At 40.0% G+C, this 21104-nt stretch overlaps 1 protein-coding gene across 9 annotated transcripts in view; it reads right to left on the bottom strand.

The window, feature by feature from the left end:
* The window catches only part of ptprt (protein tyrosine phosphatase receptor type T), a 448077-nt gene that overhangs the window by 284362 nt on the left and 142611 nt on the right, over positions 1 to 21104 (bottom strand). For all 9 annotated transcript variants that reach the window (XM_022195474.2, XM_051948450.1, XM_022195480.2 and 6 more), the window contains exon 8: positions 1502 to 1795. In XM_022195474.2, the coding sequence (XP_022051166.1) occupies positions 1502 to 1795 (294 nt within the window). The remainder of the gene's footprint in view (positions 1 to 1501; positions 1796 to 21104) is intronic.

Raw genomic sequence — 21104 nt, 5'->3', positions numbered from 1 at the left:
TTTATCAAATGAACTGCCACTTGTTGTGTCCTTACACCCCCGCTGGGATACTCATTATCGGCCATGATTGCCCCCACCTAACCTCCCTCCTCCCCCTGCACTCCATCCCTCCTTCATCTCCAAGGCACCTTCTTAATATCCCAATTATCGTCATCTTCGATTTGTGGCCTCAAGAAAAAGAAGAAAAGGAAGAAATCAGGGTTTTTTTTTCTCCTTTTTTCTTGTTTCTTTTGTTTAATCTGCCTTTTCCACCTTTAAAGCAAACTCTAACCATATCCAAACCATGCATAAACCATATGCAAACCATAGCTGATTGACCAACAAGCTATTTAACCCTCTGACTTCTAAATTGTTGAGCGGATGTTGCTTCTGTCACATATGTTCCTCACTGTGGGCTCAGTTTTCTCTCCAATAAATAGTAATAAAGTCCTGCACCTCTAATGAAAACAGAACAATCATGGCTGAAAGTAGAAGGAATTTACAAATGTCTTTTGTGCACCATGCTACAGATAGAATATCAGAAATCGCATAGAAAGACAAAACAGAAGTCAAATTTTTTCATTTACCAATTCTCTATGTTTTTGTAAGAGCCGTCAGATGTAAACAGAACTGGAAAAAGGGTGACTCTTCATCCTATTTGTAATGAGTTTATATGCTAATCACTTCTCTGTTCTCTGTAAACATTTGTTTGTTTTTGTATTTTAAAATAATCTGGTTAGTTCAAACATTTCAAAGTGAATTTGGAAATGAGACATGTCGAATAAAATGATTTTGATGAAATAATGTAAAGGTGTCAGATGAGTAGTTCAAGGACCCCAAAACCCAGCTGTCTAATAACTTGATTATATAGCAACAATCTATTCTACATACAGTCTCAACATATTAGACTTTGGTTTATCTTCAAGATACTACTACCATTATCTATTAAAAATAAATAATTAAAACTGAAATGCACAGCCTGCACTTTTGAATATTCCTTGAATCTTTGTCACATGATCATTGGTCACAGTTTGGTCACAAATGGTTTTATGGTTGTCTTTTTTGGTCTTTACAAAATCTGGTAAAGGTGGTTTATTTTATGGCAATTTAAAAGAAAAGAAATAGATATGTAAAATACAATGATTTCAGTGAAATATTATGAATTTAAAACTGAGATTTGGCTCAGTTTTCTGACACAATGGCAGAAAGTCCAATTTCTACCAGTTCTCCCTGACTTTTCTACTTTCTAGCTCTGATAAATGGTGCAATTTTGGCAATTTTTTTCAAAGACAACACGGCTTTCAAACCTGTCAGCGGGATTTGGAGTTCAGAGGGTTAATGCGCTTGTTGAATATCCAGTTAATATTTAGAGTATGCAGAACAAGAGGACATTTCTGTGACAACAACGGACCAAAGCAGAGTCTTTCTCAACAACAAAAGCGAGACAAGAAGGAACCAAGCAGCTACCAGAATCCATTTCTGAAGTCTGAATGAAGAGGAAAAGAAATAAGGCATCACTTACCGGCACACTTGGTCCTGGTGACCAGCGGCGGCCCCGGTGGTCCGGTCCCTCCCTCCCCAGGTCTGGACAGCAGGACTTTGATCTCATACTCCACATCTGGATCCAGATGCCAGAGTTTGTAGGTGGGAGCGTCAACAACGTGGGTCTCTGCCCAGTTCCCTGACGTGGTGCGGTACTCCACCTCCTTCAGGATGATCGGCCCGTCCCCGATGATACTGTTGGCATTGGGTTTGATCCAGAGGTAGGTGGCGCCGACAGCAAGGAGCTCCGGCGGCGCGATGGGAGTCGGTGGAGCTGCGAGATGAGAAACAGAAGGAATTAGTTAAGTTGGTACAACAAAATCAGATACTTTTCTGTTAGAAAAGCCAATAAAGCACATCGTCCCTGATGAATTATACAGTTTAGCCTCAGAGCCGATCCGATTTAGCCGTAACTGAGCCCCCAGATGAGTTTATAGCTGTTAAGTTTGTATAAATTCCTCCCTTAAAAATTAGATTAAAGTTCAATCAATGGAGCTGAAGTGTGTAAAACCCAAACAAATAAAAAGAATGCTATACATCCTTCCTCTTGGGCTGCTCATTGTAATTTCCATAAATCACAAAAACAATATTTAATACATCTTTTCATTATGTGCCATTTGCCTTGAAAAAAGAACAAAAAGATATTCTCACACCACCATTGATTTCCCAAATAACAATATCCATGAACACGTTTGAATATTTTCATGCTGACGGATGTTTTTTTTTTTTTTTTTAAGGTTTCAATATCAGTCTCCATCTAGAATGTTATGAACCGATCAATATCCTTTTATATTCCAGTCTGAGGGTACTTTTTAAAAAAAAAAACATTCTGAATGGGTGCTGTAAGTTTTATTGTAGGAAAGAAATTAGCTGTCGATGTAATCTGAGAGTTTATTCTGCCACCACAGCAGGAGCTATAAATGGTTAAAACGTGAGGTAAATGCAAAAGGAGACGCCGTTTAACTTTTTGCTCTGAAAACAGCTGCTGCTGAGAGCTAAAGGAGACATTTTAGAGAGCGAATTCTCCACCTGTAGCACTAATCCATCACTGTGTTGACGTGCTGCTGACAGCTACTTCGCCAGTAGACTTCCACATTATGCTACTTTAAAATAATGGCCTCTGTCAAGCCTAAAAGCATAGGGTGTTTTATTACCCGGTCCTTTTATTTCTTCTTCTTCAAAAGTAAGCTTTTAGAGACAGCAGCTTCTTTGCTAAATGACACCTTCGTATAAATAGAGAAAACTCCAGCTTAGATGCACACAATGAAAAGAAACTAAAAAAACAACAACATGAGATTCTTCACACTTCACACATGCTAAGTAATGAGATAATTAATACTTTTAGTAAAAGGGGCTCAAGTGCAGGAGTGTGTCACCCACTCAACCCCGAATCCACCTGGGAGCATTCATGCCCCGCAACCGTCATGTAAGGATGTGGATGAGAGGGTTAATGTGAGCACCCTTCAGGAAGAAGGCAGTATATGAAGGCAGCATGTTGACAATATGTGAGCAGAAAGTTAAATTAAACAATATATGAATGTGGATTTACTGTATAAGAGCTACTAATTAATAAATTTGGTACGATTCGGCACACCAGGCTGTAAAATATAACCCTTGAAGAAGAGTACTGCTATTTTTCTTCTTACAAAATCATTGAAAGTACACAACCCCAAAAACAGAAATAATCTACTTTTTTGATGGTCCTTGAATTAATCATCTAATCATCCCTTTCTTTTGTTTTGTAACATATATAAAGAAATTCATGTTTTCTTTCTATTGATAATGTATGCCATCACAGCTTTATTACATTACAAAAAAGACATTTTTCAGTTCTTTCTACTGAAAGTCATAGTTGTTCTGTTTCCATAGAGGTATATTACTTTATGTTGTGTTGAAAAATGAGCCCACAGTGAGTAGAAATGTGGCAGACGTATAAAACAGCCAGAAACTGCCTGGGATTCAAAGGGTTAAAGAGGAACAGGAGCAGATGGAGACAATGTCAGGAAAAATGAATTGGATATGTTTCTTCATGTTGGACATCAGACTGTGTTGTGAGAATCCTGCTCATCAGGATGAATTAAGTTTATTACCACGGACAGCTCCTGCTTCTCCTATGCTCCGAGATCAGCACCTCGGACAGCGGTCGTGACACTTCAGAGCTGAATGATACTGAAATCTGCCTGGGAAAAAAAATGGAATAATCCTCTGCAGTGTCACTGACTGACTTCTTGAGCCTTTATCGCAGCATAATGTGAACGCAATGGCAGTTTAAAATCAATAAGGGTTTCACTTCTCTGTGACACAGAAGCTTTCAGACAGATCGCGACAAATCAACTTGAACGTACACCTGGCCCTGCTGGAAACCTGATTTTATTAAGAGGTCGGACGCCGCAAAGAAATTCATGCATAATGGAGGACCGAGCGTTCAAACATGCCACAGAACAGAGTGTTTAGAAAATGAAATCCTCACTCCATACAGTAATCTCCTCGAACCACTGCGACTTAAAGAGTCATTTTAAGATTGAGGTTTGGGGTCTCATAGCATTAATCTTTTTTTTTCACCGTGACAGGTGCTTTGTCAGTTGACAGCTGCGTTATGCTAGCTAAGAATAATGGCCCTTCTCCTCCCACTGTCTGAAAGCAAAGTCCTGATCTCACTCTGCAATTTTTTTTTCCCCCTCAAGGCTGTATTAGAATATGTATGGTGGCTGCAGGACCGATGAATCAACTGTCAGTCACCGCACACTCATCCATCTCCACTATATGGAGGCTTGTGTGGGTGCTTCGGTCTGTGTGTGCATTCATGAGTGCAGGAAAATGAAAGACAATAAGCATCTCTATGTATGCATAGATGCGTTTTGCATGAATTTGAATGTGTTCCACTCGAAATAATGCTCTATTTCTCTGCGTTCTTCATCTTTTTTGGTCTGGAGATAGACAAAACACAAAATGCAGGAAACAAGACAATAAATTATCCTCATTATCTCAAATTACACAGAACTATTTTGTCAACAAAAGCAGTTGTACTTAAAAGTGCAGTTTCATTTAATTATTTCCAGGGATTTTATTTTATTTATTTTTTGATTCATTCACAGGCAGCAGGAAAAATTGGTCACATCCTGTTGCAATTTTCATCCCTTGTTTAGAAGAAAGATCGATGAATATATAAACATTGTGTCTTTCGTATGCAGATGTCTTGGATTCAAAAGCAAACCAACCTCATTTGCACGCCGGTCAGCAACAACGGAAAGTGCACAGCAGAATCACTGACACCTTCCTCTAAACAGCAGCCTGCTAACTGAGACTCGACTCTTCATTAACATCATTTATATTCAACAACTTCTCCTGATGTTGCTCCACGGGCAGAAAGTGCAAAATCACTCAATCACTCCCTCCCTCCGTCTGTTGCCTCCCACCATCGCTCCATCCCTCCCTCTGCCAGCTCATTTACAGCCGAGAGTTACAGAGGCCACCCAGCGACACACAACCTGGTGCCCGTGATGACATGAAGTGGGAACACACATACTTTCACACACAGATGAACATATTCAAGGCTCAAAATGAAGCATGTAATTCACGCACAAAGAGTTAAATGCACATTTGTAATTGCAGGCTAACGCAGAAGGTAAACACAACTCCGACAAGCATGCAAACGTGTTTTGGGTTTTCTTTTTTGGAATGCATGTGCATGGCTTTTTTTCTAGCACACAAATGTATCCATCTGTACATACAGGAGAACTCACACATGTGCGCCTCCTCACATGCTTACAAAAACAGAACACAGACGTGCTTTGATTGCTAATCAGCTACAGTTGGCCTTCATACAGTGATGCTAATGAAGTGTGAGCGGAGGGGAGATGGACAGACAGGGAGGAAAAGAAGTTTGTTCGGGTAGAAAGGAGGGTGGTGGAAGAAAGGTTCGGTCAAGTGGATGAAGAAAAAGAGGGGAAAATAGGCAAATGATGGGTCGAAAAAGGGGATAACCTGGAGTCAGAATACAGAGAATGGACAGTGTTTGGAAAGAAAGTAAAGAAGGATGAAGGACTGATGAGCTGATGAGAGTCCAAAAGTTCAGTCAGCATAGTTATAGTTAGTTAAGGCACTGTTTTGAAGTTGTGCATAACATGTATTAGCATACTGTATATCTACTTTGTCTACCTTTTCAATTAAGACTTTTATTTTTATTTGGACTATTTAAATATGAATTCAATCAGTTGCAATCCAGTTGATGCTAAATATGACACGATACGGCTTTTTTTTTTTAAATGCCAGGAAATCTTGCATTGTTGCAGCAACCTCGGGTGCAGCACAAATATTTAAGAAATATCAGTAGAAAGATGAAAGCACTGGTTCTATCATATGTGGATATTCAGATACGTGATATGTACAAGTTCCACACCAACACATGGTTACACTGTAAAGTTGTTGTTTTTTTGCTTGGTGTGAGACAAGAAAAAAACACAGAAATGCATTATGTTTGGGTAATAACTGGTAAAGCTGACTACAAGCAAATTTGAAAGCTGTTTCCTGTCTCAAATAACTGCTATGAAAAAAATAATAATAGTAATCATGGCCAAACATGATCAGATTAGCCAAAGGTGTGATACAATGAGTAATTCTTCCTCTTTCATAGCTGAATTTGATGATTGAAGCTTCATTTAACCCCAAAAGTTTTGTTTGTTTTTGCTCAAATGACCAAAAGAACTGAATTTGAAAAAATGGACACTCATGAAGTTTTCCCTTCTGAACTGTGAAATTTTCTACTCATAAAATGTCATAGGTTTAAAGTTTATAAATTATACCTGAATAAATATATACAACTACTTGTTCTTAAACTTTTGGATATTCAGATTGCACAAATTCTTCTGGAAGTGGAAATAATATTGCATGTACACCAACACATGACTACATTTTTGAGTAACTGCTATTCAACTTGTTGTGAGAAGAGAAAAAAAATGGTAAAATTACTTTTAGGATAACTATGATTGGTTGAAATTACTATAAGCAAAGTTTCCTCCCTTGAGTAACTGTTATAAATAGAAAATATAATCAAAATTATAATAATAACTTTATTTATTTTCTATTTTTTATTCTTGTTTTTTTCTTATATTTTACTAATTTTAATCAGCTTAAGATATTTTTTTATGTAATTATCATTCAACAAAACAAGTTATTAGCCATCTTTGTAAAACCAAGATTACAAAGTTCTTTACAGACAGGCAAAAAAAGAAGGTGAGATCACACAGAAGGAAAAAAAGACCAGAAAGGTAAATGTTGTGAAATAGAGTTAACGTGGTGAAATATTTTCCAGATGAATCAGTACCAAAAAATGCCATAACCAAGCAAGAATAAAGAGCAAGTGGGAAAAAAGAAAATAGAGGGTAATATGCTACAAATTGTCATTATATAAAAGTAGATAATTCAGATCCTTTCCTGTGTTCTTTATTTGTCACGGACACTTCACACTTATTTCACAAACAGGGCTCTAAATCTCATGTCAAACATTCCCAAAGAGTTTTCATCTGCTCAAAGCTACGCGTGAACTGGGATAAAGGAGGTTTGTGCAACACTTGTCCTCCCGCAGGACGCTATTGCGTCTCTGCAGAAGCCACAAACACACTGTAGTAAAAAAAACAAGCAGCACTCATGAAGTTTTAAAATGGGATACAGCGGGAGAACAACGCCATACCTGTGGGCCCGTAAAAACCTCCATGGAAGTCTGGATGTGTGTGTGTTTGTGCAGCAGCTCTGGCCCCATAAAGGTTTTATCTGGCGTGTCCCAGGGCCTTGTTGTTGGAAGACGCATCGCGCACTCAAAAGCGACCCGTGTTACTGCACCCAGAGGGAACAAAGTATACGGATCTACTTTTTTTACTGCACTGTATTACAGTCCCAGCATGGTGTTTGAAGATGGCTGATAATGTGTGGCTGTATGTATGTGTGTGTGTGTGTGTGTGTGTGTGTGTGTGTGTGTGTGTGTGTGTGTGTGTGTGTGTGTGTGTGTGTGTAAATAAAAAAATAAAAAGAGTAAAGATGAGAATCCTGTACTACAACATACAGTAGAAAAGTATTGTTTCCGCAGGTGCGCAAGTATTTTTTTTCCTGTTTGTATTTAATGTGATGTTTAACATGTGACAACATTTTTGACAAGTACAAAAATTTGATGATTTACATAATATAGATGAATGTCATTTGTCATTGTACATTCATATACATATTGTAGTGGCAAGGTCCCCACTAATCAAAATGGAAGTAGTGTGAAAGCTTTTTTTGTTTGTTTGTTTTAATTTTTAAGTCCTCATATAGCATAGTGAAAACATTACTTCCTCAATTCAGATATGTGAAGTTATGTATGGGCTAATAAAGCTCTGCATTGTTTACCTGTTTTTTTTCTTCAATTTCTAGGACCTTTGAAAGTGTGGTCCCCACACGTGATGATGAAAAGGTGGTCCCCATCTCACATAGAGACGAGAATATGTGTGTCTCTGTGTATGTGTGTGTGTGTGTGTGTGTGTGTGTGTGTGTATCTTTAAATAAGCTAAAAAGAGTAAAGATGAGAATAGTGTATTTCATCATACAGTGGAAAAGTGTTTTGTTTGTGTTTTTGGTGTGCATGTGTCATTTTCTTCATGGATGCTGCACCTCATATGATGTTTGTGAAGAAAACATGACAAAATCTTTTTGATTCCCTTTTTTGTGTGTGCATGTCGAGCAATGTCTGCGCTTTCTGTTGCGATAATCTACAACTTCTAAGTCAACTAAGATCAATTACTAAAGAAACACTTTTCCACTTCATTAAGTGCAAATTTTCTCTCCAGTATGGCTAAAGTATTAAAAAAAACCTATTAGCCTGAATGAGGTGCAAGAGAACAGTGCGATGAAGATCATAACAATCCATTCAAAAGAGCCTTCTTTGATGCACAACGGAAAAAAATGGTAGTCCATAAATCTGCAATCATACTGAAAGTACAGCAAATACAGAAATTACATAACAGACAAACCTCAGCTTGGCAGAACCAGACACATTCAATTGGAGCATAATGTATTGCCAAAGTGAAACAAATGCGTTTCACTAGTATTTTGCAGGGCTTAATATGAGCCAAGTTCACTTTGTAAAGAGAAAACAAATAAAAATGTAAATTAAAGCACCAGTTGAAGTTTTTTGCGAAACTGTAACAATCTCTCTTTTTTTATTGGACAATAAAAAAAATGGAATTTTAAGCCTGCAAATTTTTTAGATTGTGTTTCAGAGCTGTATGTTTAGTTAAGTGTCTCACCATGTTTAAGTTCACAATCAAGTGTACTTATTAATTTTGGGGGGGGATTTTTGAGAGCTCAAAACTCAGTAACTGTTATTAGGCACCATGTCTATGTAGATTCTCAGTCATCCAGGTTCAAAGTAATTCAAGAAGCTTCAGTGAAAAGCCAATGGACTGAAGCGGGATCATGGATTAGAGGTGAAACATCTTTAAGAACCTAAAAGAGAAGCCCACTTGTTCATACTGAATCTTTTGGGATTGTAATTATACACATAAACTTAAAACATACTTGAAGTCTACAGCCAGATTAACATAGCCATAATGCACATAACAAAAATATGGATGAAATGCTTCTTGTAAAACCAGGCGATGCAGAGAACATCATGAGGGCGATTCAGTGGGTGGCGTCTGTAGTGAGTCTACAGGTGAGTCAGACCTTTTCCCCTCAGGTGGAGCGCATTCACTATGGCGGAGGAGGAACGTCCTCATAATAAATGTACAGCACACATGCCCAAACTCTCAGAACAGACATGTTAGGAACAAAATTATGCACAAAATAGTCTTGCCTCTTTTGTAAGTGCAACTTACTGATGAGCAAAAATGAACATATTTGCCAAAAGCGCAATACAGCTTGTAAGGTTTCCTCTTTTATAGCTGAATGTGATGATTTGCGATTCAACAGATCTGTTTGTTTATGCTCAAAGCACCAACAGAATGCCATTTTAAAAATTTGACACCCTTATGAAGTTTTTCTCCCTGAAATGTTGGATTGTCTGCTAATAAAACGTCTGATGTTTTAAGTTTATATGACCAGAGCTACGAGACGACTGGCTAGGCTTTTTCTTTTTTTTTCTTTTTTTTGCATTTCAGCTTCATAATCTGATATGTCTGTTGATGCTTTAGCAGATATGGACAACATTTTAGTGACTCTGCAGTGGTTTCAGGTCCAAAGTGACACCAACTGTTACAAAATAATTCTATAATTTGCATAATTATAGTCAGTTTTCGAAAATGGAGTTGATATCGACAGCCTCACTTTACAGACTCATGCTCCATCTTCTAGAAATATTGAATGATGAACCCAGGAATCCGATATACAGCAAGTAAAAGAAAAAAAAAGAAGAAGCATCCCATATAAATTTATTCCACTCAGACTCACAGCATGTGGCAGGTATCATTAACACCTGATGAGTTGGTCTGATCGTATCACACCTGAATCATGCCGATCTGTGTGAATGTGTGTGTGTCCCTTATCTGTTCTTCATGAGATTAACTGTAAAGTTCAAGGAGCTGCGAAATGGACCTGGAATGTATCACTGATAAGACGGTTACATCGCTAATATGCAGAAGGAGAGGGGAGAGAAAACAGTATATTTTCATCCAATTTTCAACTTTTGGGAAAAAAATTATATGCCAGTTAACCACGTTCAGTTGAAACTAACTAGCCTCCAAAGCAACCATAGCCTATAATTAAGATGCTTATACTGGTTTTCATGATTCAAATTTATCATGCACCAGGTTAGACTTAGCAACGGGATGACAGCAGCGGCATTATCTGGAACTGGTACTGTACTTTAAAGGTCCCACATGATGACAATCCATTTTTATTGTGTTTTGTGGTTTTAATAAACTTGACGGTGTAAAGTAAAAGATGACATTTACTTCTGCCTGTCTTCAAATCCCACAAACTCTAGATATGCTCAAATCTTCATAAATCAAGCAGAAGAACCAGTAGCTGTGGAGCTCAAAGTTTGTATTCAGCTCTAGGTGATCCATTTAGAATGAGCATCAGCCTCACGGTCCACCAGGTTTATTTGCTTTCTACAGCAGCTTCTGCGAAACACTAAAATGTCTGAACCATGAGCAAAACTCTTCAAATGTTCTGCTGTTGGCTGTAAGAGTGAACACAAGAGTTGTCATGGACTGACAGCATCTGAGGAACTCAACAGCTAGTAGATTAGTTTCATTTTTAATATCAGTTTCCCCACAATGGTATAAATTTGAGCATTGTGTGGCTAATGTGGCAAACATTAGCATTAGCTTTGGTGGTCGGTTCACAGGTCAGAGCTCTGTGGAAACTGTGACATTAAAGGACATTCACAGATGGTGGAAACTAACTGAAACCAATAAACAAGGATTGGGTAAGTTATTGTGTTTTCTTGCAACCTAAACTCAGCTGGTGTTCAAATTTGTTAGCTTCTCTCCGGTTCTCTGTGAACACATATGCTACATTTTAACAAAACTGAATTTCCAATAAAGTTGTTCTCATTTTCATATATTTTTTTGTTTTGTCAGAAAATGGGAAAAAAAAATGAAATTGTGAATTAAATGCAACTTATTGAGACTACATGTAAACCAGCAGTCAGTTCAGAGCTATTTACAAGCTGCAGTGAAAATATTGATTTTACAACAACAACATCTGATAAACTCACCAGCTGTTCTCTAAATTCAGTGATATTTCCATGTCAAATGATCACTCAGAGAGAAAGTCCTGGTGTTGCACTTATTCAGCTGCTGTAGTCAACTGTTTTGTTCTACGCCATCAATCACAGATACAGACAGAGTTTTCTTCCTGAACAACTGACACTGAATTAGCCTGTTTAGAACATAATTAAAACCAAGGGATACACACTCATTGAGAATTGAACAATTTCTCCAGTGAGACTTCCTTTAATTTGCTGACAAATGTGACAAAGTGGGACCTTTAACATAACAAATCAACAAAACTGGCCTCAAACTAAATCTGTAATCTGAGCATCTGTTGGTCAAAGTTGTATTTCAACCCCAGAAAATTTGCAGATTTGTGATTTGAGTCAGCGTGCGATATTGAAAAACCCAGAGCAAAGTGAAAGACGAAGGGAGAGGAAGCAGTTCATGGGTAAAAAGGGAAATGAAGAAGCCTCTTCCCCCTCTGTTTTCATCTCGACTATCATTACTCTCTCTCGATGCACCGCTGAAACGGTGAGAAAAAAAATGATTCTGGCGGAGCGATTGTCATTTTCAGTGCAGCTGATTTTTCCATCTTTTCCACCACCTGGGTGATATCTTCCCTCTCCTAGGGTGGGCTGAGCCCTCCTATCTGTCTGTCTCACACACAACCAGTGGGAAAAAAAACTCTTTTCCACTGCCTGGTCTCAAAGGAAGCTTTAGTGAAAAGACTCAGTGACGCTATCAGAGAGGAAACACAGAAAGAAAGAAAGAAAGAAAGAAAGAAAGAAAGAAAGAAAGAAAGAAAGAAAGAAAGAAAGTTTAAGTGAATATTTTGGAAACAGGATGCGATTCCCGTCAGACACCTGCCTCCTCTTAACACACGTGGACTTTTTCCAAAGCTCAAAAACAAAATAATAGATACAGACACACAAAAGCATTTTTTTTAAAGCTGGCATGTGAAAACACACGTAAACACAAACGGCTATAGCACATGCTTTTGTACACTCACTCAATCTGCACTCCAAGCCACCTGAGTCCACTTCTAGACAGGAAAATAACATTGTCGTCAATCCCATGAGTGTCTGTTTGCGTCTGATTCGCTGTGCAGATCCGGTTTGACTCGACAGAATGCAACTCTGCTTCACAGTTGGGGCAACTTTTTTCGATCTCTTGTGGATTTTTGCTCCAAAACAGACTACAGAAATTGAATAAATTATGACAGATTGTGGCATCAGCGCTGCCAAGTCCAACTCACAGTCTAATATGATGAGACTTTACTGCTGCTATATGTGCAAGCTACTACACCATTGGGTTTTCTCCACTCATGAGCCCTCTGAAACTAAAACAGATTAGAAAAATCACCAAAACTACATGTTTTATAACCACAAGCTGTAAAAACAGATCTTTGAACTAACAGACTAATGCACTCTTAACCAGATATGGGCTTAACTTTCCTATTATCTTTGACCCCATTCAATGATTAATATCTCTAAATAAATGATTGACATCATTTTAATTGCTTTTTTTCTTCTTTTGGTAAATAAAGAACTATTATTAGTACCTTAGTAGTGTTCATGATAATGATGTTCTATTTTACAAAAAATCCTACAAAATTGTTTTTCCTGGGGTCAAATTGACCCGGAATGTAATACATGTTATTATTCTTGATAACATAACTTGATTTTAATTTCAAATGTTATAGATAACAAAAATGTGCGTAGAAATAATACACAGCCATTAAAAAAAACACCTAAAAAGAGATCTATTTCCAATGTCACTGAGTCACGTGACTCAGTGACAGCCGGCACTCTGACAGCAGCAGATCTACTTCTATCACTCCAAGATAAGTGGTCTTATATACAAAGCATAAATTCTCCTTGCCCTCAGCTTATATAGCGATTTGGCTGTGAGGAGTGTTTAGCACACGTTTTTGGTAGGTCTGTGATCGGACCTTTCCAGGATGCTACAATCCGTAGCTCAGTGCTACATGGCTACCGCTATGCATCCCGGGGAAGACACACAAGTCAGGAAGGCTAATAAAAAGATAGCTGACCTGCTTGAAGATATTCGCTGGGTTTCTGATGATTTGAGGGACAAAGACGCTCTGTTGACCAGGTTTATTGAGGTGGCCCACGAGCAGTCCATGCGGAATGCTTCTCTTTCTGCGGCCTTCCAGGACACAGCACCCTGGGATCCCTCCTGTCCACGGCTGTCGTCCTGCTCTACACCCAACCTCCAGAGATCGTGGACAGAGGTAGTGATCCGGGGCAGGCAGAAGACCCCAGTCAGAGCCGTCTCACCTCAACTTTCCCTCTCGAATCGCTTCATGGTCCTGTCGCAGACTGAAGAAAAGCCAGCTGATGGTGAAGGCCTGAGCTCAGCTCCTGTGTTTTCCTCCGCACCAGCGGCCAACAGTGTGTCTGCGGTTTCCTGCTCCTATGGCCTGGCGGCTCCCTCTCTGCTGCTTGACGCCGAGACGACTCCGCACCTTGCACGATCGGCATCCTCTCCGCTGCTTCCTGGTGATAACCATGGCTGCCCCGCTGCAGTCCAAGACCAGCAGCTGCCATCCCAGGCCTCGGCCTCTGCTTCACGCTGGAGGCTTCTACAGGAGGCTGTACAGAGGGGTTCTGGGAGCCTCCACTGCCCTGGCACGACCCAGGATCCTCGTCCTGGAGCAGAGTCTGCTGCCGACCATAGCGGGAAACAACACCCAGAGTCCACTGAGCTCCTCCCCGCCAGATCAGGCACTACTGCCGGCACGAGGACCACCGCCTCTCCTCCTGCTGAGCGGCCCGCCTCGACGCTACGTCGGATGAACAGACGTCCAGCCCCGGCTCCGGCTCCTCTCCCTGCCTGTCACCTGAAGATGCATTCCAGTGAAGCATTCCCCAGCTCCGCATGGCGGCATTGCTGGCTTGTCCCACCAGTCTACTTGTCCTCTGTTCAGCCCCACAACACTCATCGTTGGCGACAGTATTGTCAGAAACATCTGTTTCTTCAACGCCATGACATGGTGTTTTCCTGGCGCCACTGTTGACGTTATACTGGACAAACTCCCTGAGCTGCTACAGTCCATCCCATCCTCTGTATGCAGTGTGATTATTCACGTTGGCACAAATGACACGGCCCGGCGACAGTCCGAGCTGACTAAACGTATGGTTCAGCATTCTGAACAGCTGTGGGAAGTCCGTCTTCATCAGTGGGCCCATACCGACTCTGTCTCGTGGTGCTGAGCGCTTCTCCAGACTGCTCAGCTTAAGGACCTGGCTCCGGCACACTTGCACAGCTCATAATGTGAATTTTATTGACAATTTTAACCTCTTCTGGAACCGCCCTGGTTTTTATCAACAGGATGGACTGCATCCAAGCACACTGGACAGCTCGGTTTTAACAGCAAACATTCACCACATGGTTCAATCAACTCCAGCTGACTGACTGCCCATAAGCCACGCTCCCTCACCACACACATTTCCCCTCTACCCACAGAAACACCTGATAACTTCTCCCACAATATCCCAACTGTTGTTTTTAACAGACCAAACAAAATCCAGACTGCTTTTAGACCAGGGGTCGGCAACCCGCGGCTCCGGAGCCGCATGCGGCTCTTTCAGCCCTCTGTTGTGGCTCCCTGTAACTTTGGAAAATAAATTGTTCTGCCTTTCAGGCACGTTTCAATACATTTTAATAAGGAGAGTTTTATTGTGAAATTACCGCTCTTATTTTGACGTGTCACTTCACCGGATGTGCTGCTGGGGTTTTCCCCTGGCTGGGACATGAGAGCGCAAGGTTGATGCAGAGGAGATGGAGAAGAAACGCCTGTAGTTTTTTCACATCAAAACTTTTATCACAAATGATTGGATTTTAGACAATAAACTGGATAGTCTTCTCCTGACAAAACATGACATGGCACTGATGCACCTGCTGTTCTCACCGAGGCTTCCCCACCGAAATTTAACTTTTTATTCTCCACCAGACAGGGTTACAAAAAATGCTCTCACCCCAACTGAAGTGTCTTTTAAAAGTTACTCATCATTTGAGTATCATGCCTTTGTTTTAAGCAGCAACCAGACTCACAGGGGGCAGTATCCAGTCTGCTGCTCGGGGTGCTGTCCATGGGTCCCTTCGCCCCGGTTTGTTGGGGGGCTTCCCACCTTGCTGTGGGGTCCCTCTGTCTGCCGGGGTCCGGGGAGTCCCGGTGGTGGCACCCCCGGCAGTCATGGCCTGCGTTTCCTCCCAGTGTGGACGGCCCCAGTGGTGACGTTTGCCATGACCCTCAGTGCCATGCCATGTCTCCATACAGTCCGTGGTGAGAGAGTGTGTGTGTGTATGTGTGTATGTGTGTGTGTATGCAGGTGTGTGTATATATATATGTACATTCCCAGGGTGGGAGGGAAAGTTTTTTTTCTTGTTTTTATTTCAATCTTTTTAATGTTGTAAAGCACTTTGTCCACTTTGTCCATTTCTCCACAGTCACTAACCAGGTATTCTGGATGTTTGAGGGGAGTGGGTGAGGGTGTACGGGGTTGAGGGATGGCTATTTAGGTCGTCAACAAATAAACATTAAATACCTGACATAAACTTCAGTAACAAATTGAATCAAAATCATTTTCTGGAGGTTTGAATTGCTGGAGTCAAATTGACCCCAATGATAAAAGGTGTTAATATAAAAGATGTGAAGGTAATTGGAGGGTTAACGCGGCAAAATTTCATGTAAATCACTTTATTATGCATGTCCCATTTTATAAAATGGTAATTTTTTTGTGAAAAATAACAACAACAAAAAAATAATGAAACCAAAAAATTCTGTGCTGTTTGGTACAACTGTGAAGTCATTAGTGACTCGTGTGTGACTAACAAGGACATGACAAAACTTCAGGGACTTTTCGGATGAACTGTTGGGTGTGTACACAGAGTAGATAGGGGGAAGTATGAGAACAATTTCAAAATGTAAGTAGCAAAGTTTCTCTCATGTATAAAGGTATAATTTCCTCACCCAGTACTGGAAACCGCTGTGGGCATTTGGAAAAATGTTGCGAATGTTGATTCCATTTTTCATTTCTCTTTCATTTTTATAAAATAAATATGTCAAATGAACTCGACTTTTTAGTTTTCTCACTTTTCAGGAGGGAAATTATGGCATTTTAACTTACTATACTGATGAACAAAGGACACTTATTAGTTGGCTGTACTTCTAGTCAAGGGCGTACTGTTTCCATGGAGGTGCAGGAGTTATTATTACAGTGAAAAATGAGCCCACTATGACTAAAAATATGACAGGTGCAAAGGGAAAAAAAGCTCAGAAGCTTCTTGAGGGTTAATACTGTAAGCAGATAAAGCAACAGCATCTCATCATTTCATAGTAATCCTGTTTACCAATGTGACAACAAACTTTGATTTTCACATCGTTTCACTACATTTAAGATTACATCACGTGGTTCTGTCAAACTTCTACCTGCTCGGTTACTGTAAGCTGCTCAGGATGAAAGCGTCACACAGAAGGCGACACTCTGAAACAGGAACACAGACTTGAGTAACAACGGCAGAAGAAAAGCCTCGAAAGAGACGCTGATCTTCTTAGTGTCACCGAAATATTCTGCTGCAGTTTTTAATGAAACGAGAATTAGACTCAGATCTGTCAGCTCCACAGAAGCCGAACAGCAGGACAGTGGTAGTGGACACGTCTCTGCCTCCTCAGTCTGACGCTTTCGTCGTGCTGAGCTGCTCTCATCCGCACTAGCAGATTACAGTTCAACCAGATGTGGACAGAAGCCAGCTGATGGGATTGAACCTGTCTTCTTCCATACTTGACCAAGTCATCTTTCGTTGAATCTCACCTCAGTTTTTCTGTGCGCTACTCTCCTCTATTCCAATTTAGGTTCATCTCTCTATCATATCTTTCTGTCCTGACTTTGGTTTCAACTTTTCACCTCCTCAACCATATCCTTCTTTCATTTCCTTCCTCTTCTTCATCTTCTTCTTACCTCTCCTCATCTCTTCCCATCCTTCACTCACCACACCTGTTCATGCATTACTTATATTTCTCTTCAGGAATTCCGTGTGAAGTGTCCACTCTCTCTGGCACACACACACACACACACACACACACACACACACACACACAGGCTGATGCACATAAAAGAGCAATGGACAAGGAATACCAACGACATGACAAACCGCCTGGCATACACAACACAATGCACACACACACACACACACACACACACATTCCCTAAGGCGAGCCCTAAGGACCTGGTTAAAGAGGCAGGCGGAGTGTACACCAGCTTATGCCTCCATTCTCATTTCACACACTTGCACACGCTCCCCGGTGCAGGCAAAGAAACACACTCGTGCAACTTTTCACACAGTTTGCAGCCACTCTTTCATGTCCGGCGTCTCCTCGGGGAGCAAATTTTTTACCAACCCCAATAAAAGTGTTGTGAATTGATGATTTTATGCATGTTTTATATTGTTGTGCAAGTTATGTTACTTTCCTCATGGCTACAAGCATCACCAAAACACCTTCATGCTATTCCATGTTCTACAAGCTTACTTGTTTTAAAATGCACATGTCAAAATCAAGAGCAAAAATGTTGCTTTTCAAGTATTATTTTTTCCTATTTCTAATTTAGTTACCATTGGAAGTAGTACCAAGGCCCAGTGACACTGTCTTGCTTTAGTTTTACCAGAAAAAAAGCCAACATATTTTTTATAGACACTTTTAAGTTTGAAGGGGTAACTTTCTGAGTTCCAAGTAGTTTCTGGGTGGTAATTTGCTTTCATCACACATTTCCTCATTATTTACTGCAATACAATGTCCCGTATCTCTATCCAAATAGAACCATTGTCTGCCAAATTCTGGCAGAAAAGCCAGAACTTGGACTTTTTTTCATTATTTATTTGAAAATAATTGAAAAAAACAATCTGGTATCGACATGAACAACAACTTCCCAAGTACCCACAGGTGTTAGCAATACTTGAAAAAAAAACCCAATATGGTTCTACATATCATAAACCTTTAACTATTCACATTTTTGTTTGTGTGCCTATGCTCTGCTCCGTGTAAACACTGCCTGCAGTTCAATAGAGTACAGTCAAAAAGTTGCGTAGAACAGCGCAGGATTGTTTCTCGTTGTTGTTGGGGTTTTTTGTTGTTGTTGTTGTTTTACAAAATCTGGTTATTTAAGCTTTAATTTGGGTAAACTGATAAAATTGTCATGTAGAATAAAACGTTTACTTTTTCTGAAATATGATTTTAAGCATAGATTTGGTTTTTGGTTTTGCTTTTTTTTGTAATGGAAAAGCATGTCACAGCTAAGTAGTTCAAGGAAAGTTAAAAATCTTTTCTGTTTTCACAGTTTATGGCTCTCATAAATAGCGGGATTTTGGCAATTTTGTTTTTCAAGACAACATGTCATTCAAATGTTCTGACAGATTTTGGGATTCAGGGAGCTGGCTGATGTAATGGCAGGGTTTTACATTCTCACAAAAAAGACTTCTTTTGTTTCTCCCTCCTCCCCCAAAACACTATTTCAGATGTACATTTTATTCTATTAAATTAAAAAAATGAAGTGTTTCTGTTGATACTGTTCCACTTACTGCGTATCTACTCATCATTCATCTCAAGTACATTTCCACGACAATGATTCTGTCAGTGGAATAACAAAGTCATGTCACACTCATTAGCTGGTTTCTGTTTTATAGAAAAACACTGTTCTTACTCAGTAACTACCTGCAGTTTGTTTCAATGCTATTTTTTGTTCTGTGTCAAGCTTTCTGCAGGGTTTTCACAATGAAAGTTACCAAACGGCTCAAAGGTATAATCCTTCGCAAATGACTCTATTATTTGAATACCAGCTTTATTTAGAGCTGCACTTTAAGATAAGTTAAGCTTTTAAGAAGGTGGCGCCATTTATATAAACACTATAGCAGCCAACTGCTTGGGAAAAGGTAGCCGACTTTAATATGAATGTCAGGCGTCTTGTGCCTTTTCAAACGTCTGACATCTCATTTTGGAATAAAACTCTGCGCTTGAAAGTCACTTTTTTCCGAGCAGTTATTCTATTTTTTTTTTTTTTTAATAAATTGAAGGTTGTGCTGCGTTCACACTCAGTGGGAGTTCAGAGCGTTAGCGGGCTTCCAGAGATCTGACACAAGCGGCTGAGCTGTCCATTCTGCTATTGATTTCCTTATCAGGGAACAGACACACAGAAGATGCCCAGAATGAGCTTTGGGCAATAGGAAAGCTCCACGGACACACACACAGACACACACTTGCACACTTCTGGGTCTAATTCTTGGACGACGATCAGCCTTATGACCACCCAGGGAGACTTAGAAAAATGTAGCGGTGTTCCTGGGGAAGTCGTGCACACACAACACACACACACATCTCTGCATGGTGTCCACAGGGCGCTGGCTGACAGTGGCTCTCCTGGATCTCTGCTACGCCCCACTGAGTCTTATCTCTGACAGACAGAACACACACACAACACACACAGCACACACACACACACACACACACCGATGCCCAAATGCCCATACACAGCAACACGACACAGCAGATACAGGCTGCATTCACTCTCGCTGAGACATGTCAGCATGCAGGCCGGCTCGCTCTCTGACACACATCTACACACTCGCGCTAACACAAGCGCAGCCGGGGGTATGGTTGAGACCTTGTTGCCCTGGGGCTTTGACTGCATCTGTTCTACAAGGGCCATACAAATGAGAAATGCACAGGAGCAGAGAAAAACATTTGTGTGTGTGAAAGTTTCTGCATCTGTCGGTGTGCGTTTGCAAGATCTGAGATATTCTGACTCATTTTTGCCGACGTTTTCTTCAAGGTCAACTTTTTATCCTCCATGTCGCACCGTGTGTGTTTGCCTGTGTGCAATCCTTGCGATTTTTAACGCTATCTCCTCGTTCTTTGTGTTTTTGCTTTTGTAGTCTTTCATACTTGCCTATAATTCTTCGAAATCTCATTTAGTCCTACACAAATGCCGTTTCTGTTGGCTCCATTGCTGTGCAGATACATGCTTTCAGAGTGGATGGAGGCTGTGTTGACAACAAATCGCTGTCATTGTGTGTTTTCTTTAACGTATATTAACTTCCAGGGAGGTGTGAAGTAAGGCAGAGGTGTGAATATAAGAGGAGATGCAATAATGTGGACACTGAATGATGGAAAGAGGAGGTGAGAAGTTGTGCATTATATTTAAAAAGCCTTCCTTTCTGCTTTCCTTTTTTAATTTTATCACCTTTTTTGATTCGGTTCTTTCCAATGAAGGTCTCCGCACAAGTGAAACTGGAATTATAAAGTGGAAATCTGAAGTAATATTTGTACAATTTGGAACTTTAATGGCCCCGGTGCTTTAGTAAAACAACAGTGGACAAAAACATGTGACCAGAAATAAAAAGATGCAACCCACAGAGGCTTATAATGCAAACGTCCCTCCTTTGTCTTGAATATTGAACATTAAAACAATTCGTACAACAAAAACAAGACATAATATGACACAAACCAGGCACAAAACAACAAAAACAAGACACAAAATAACAAAAATGAGGCATGAAAAAACGTTCAGAGACAGAAGACAACAAAAATGACACAAAAAACAAAAACAAGACACAAAACGGCAAAAACAAAACATAAAACAACTCTTAGAGTCACAAAATAACAAAAAAATAGACAAAAATGAGACACAAAATGATAAAAGTGAGACATCAAGAGATTTTCATAGGCACAAAATGACAAAATCAGACAAAACACAACACAAACAAGACACAAAACAGCAAAAAAAAAGACAAAAAACTGAAGTAAAGACAGAAAATGACAAAAATGAGACATGATACTACTCTCACAGGAACAAAACAACAAACATGAGGCACACAATG

The sequence above is a fragment of the Acanthochromis polyacanthus genome, chromosome 5, assembly GCF_021347895.1.
Source record: "Acanthochromis polyacanthus isolate Apoly-LR-REF ecotype Palm Island chromosome 5, KAUST_Apoly_ChrSc, whole genome shotgun sequence".
NCBI lineage: Eukaryota > Metazoa > Chordata > Actinopteri > Pomacentridae > Acanthochromis > Acanthochromis polyacanthus.
The sequence above is the reverse complement of the archived record's forward strand: the minus strand, read 5'-3'. Positions and strand labels throughout refer to the sequence as shown.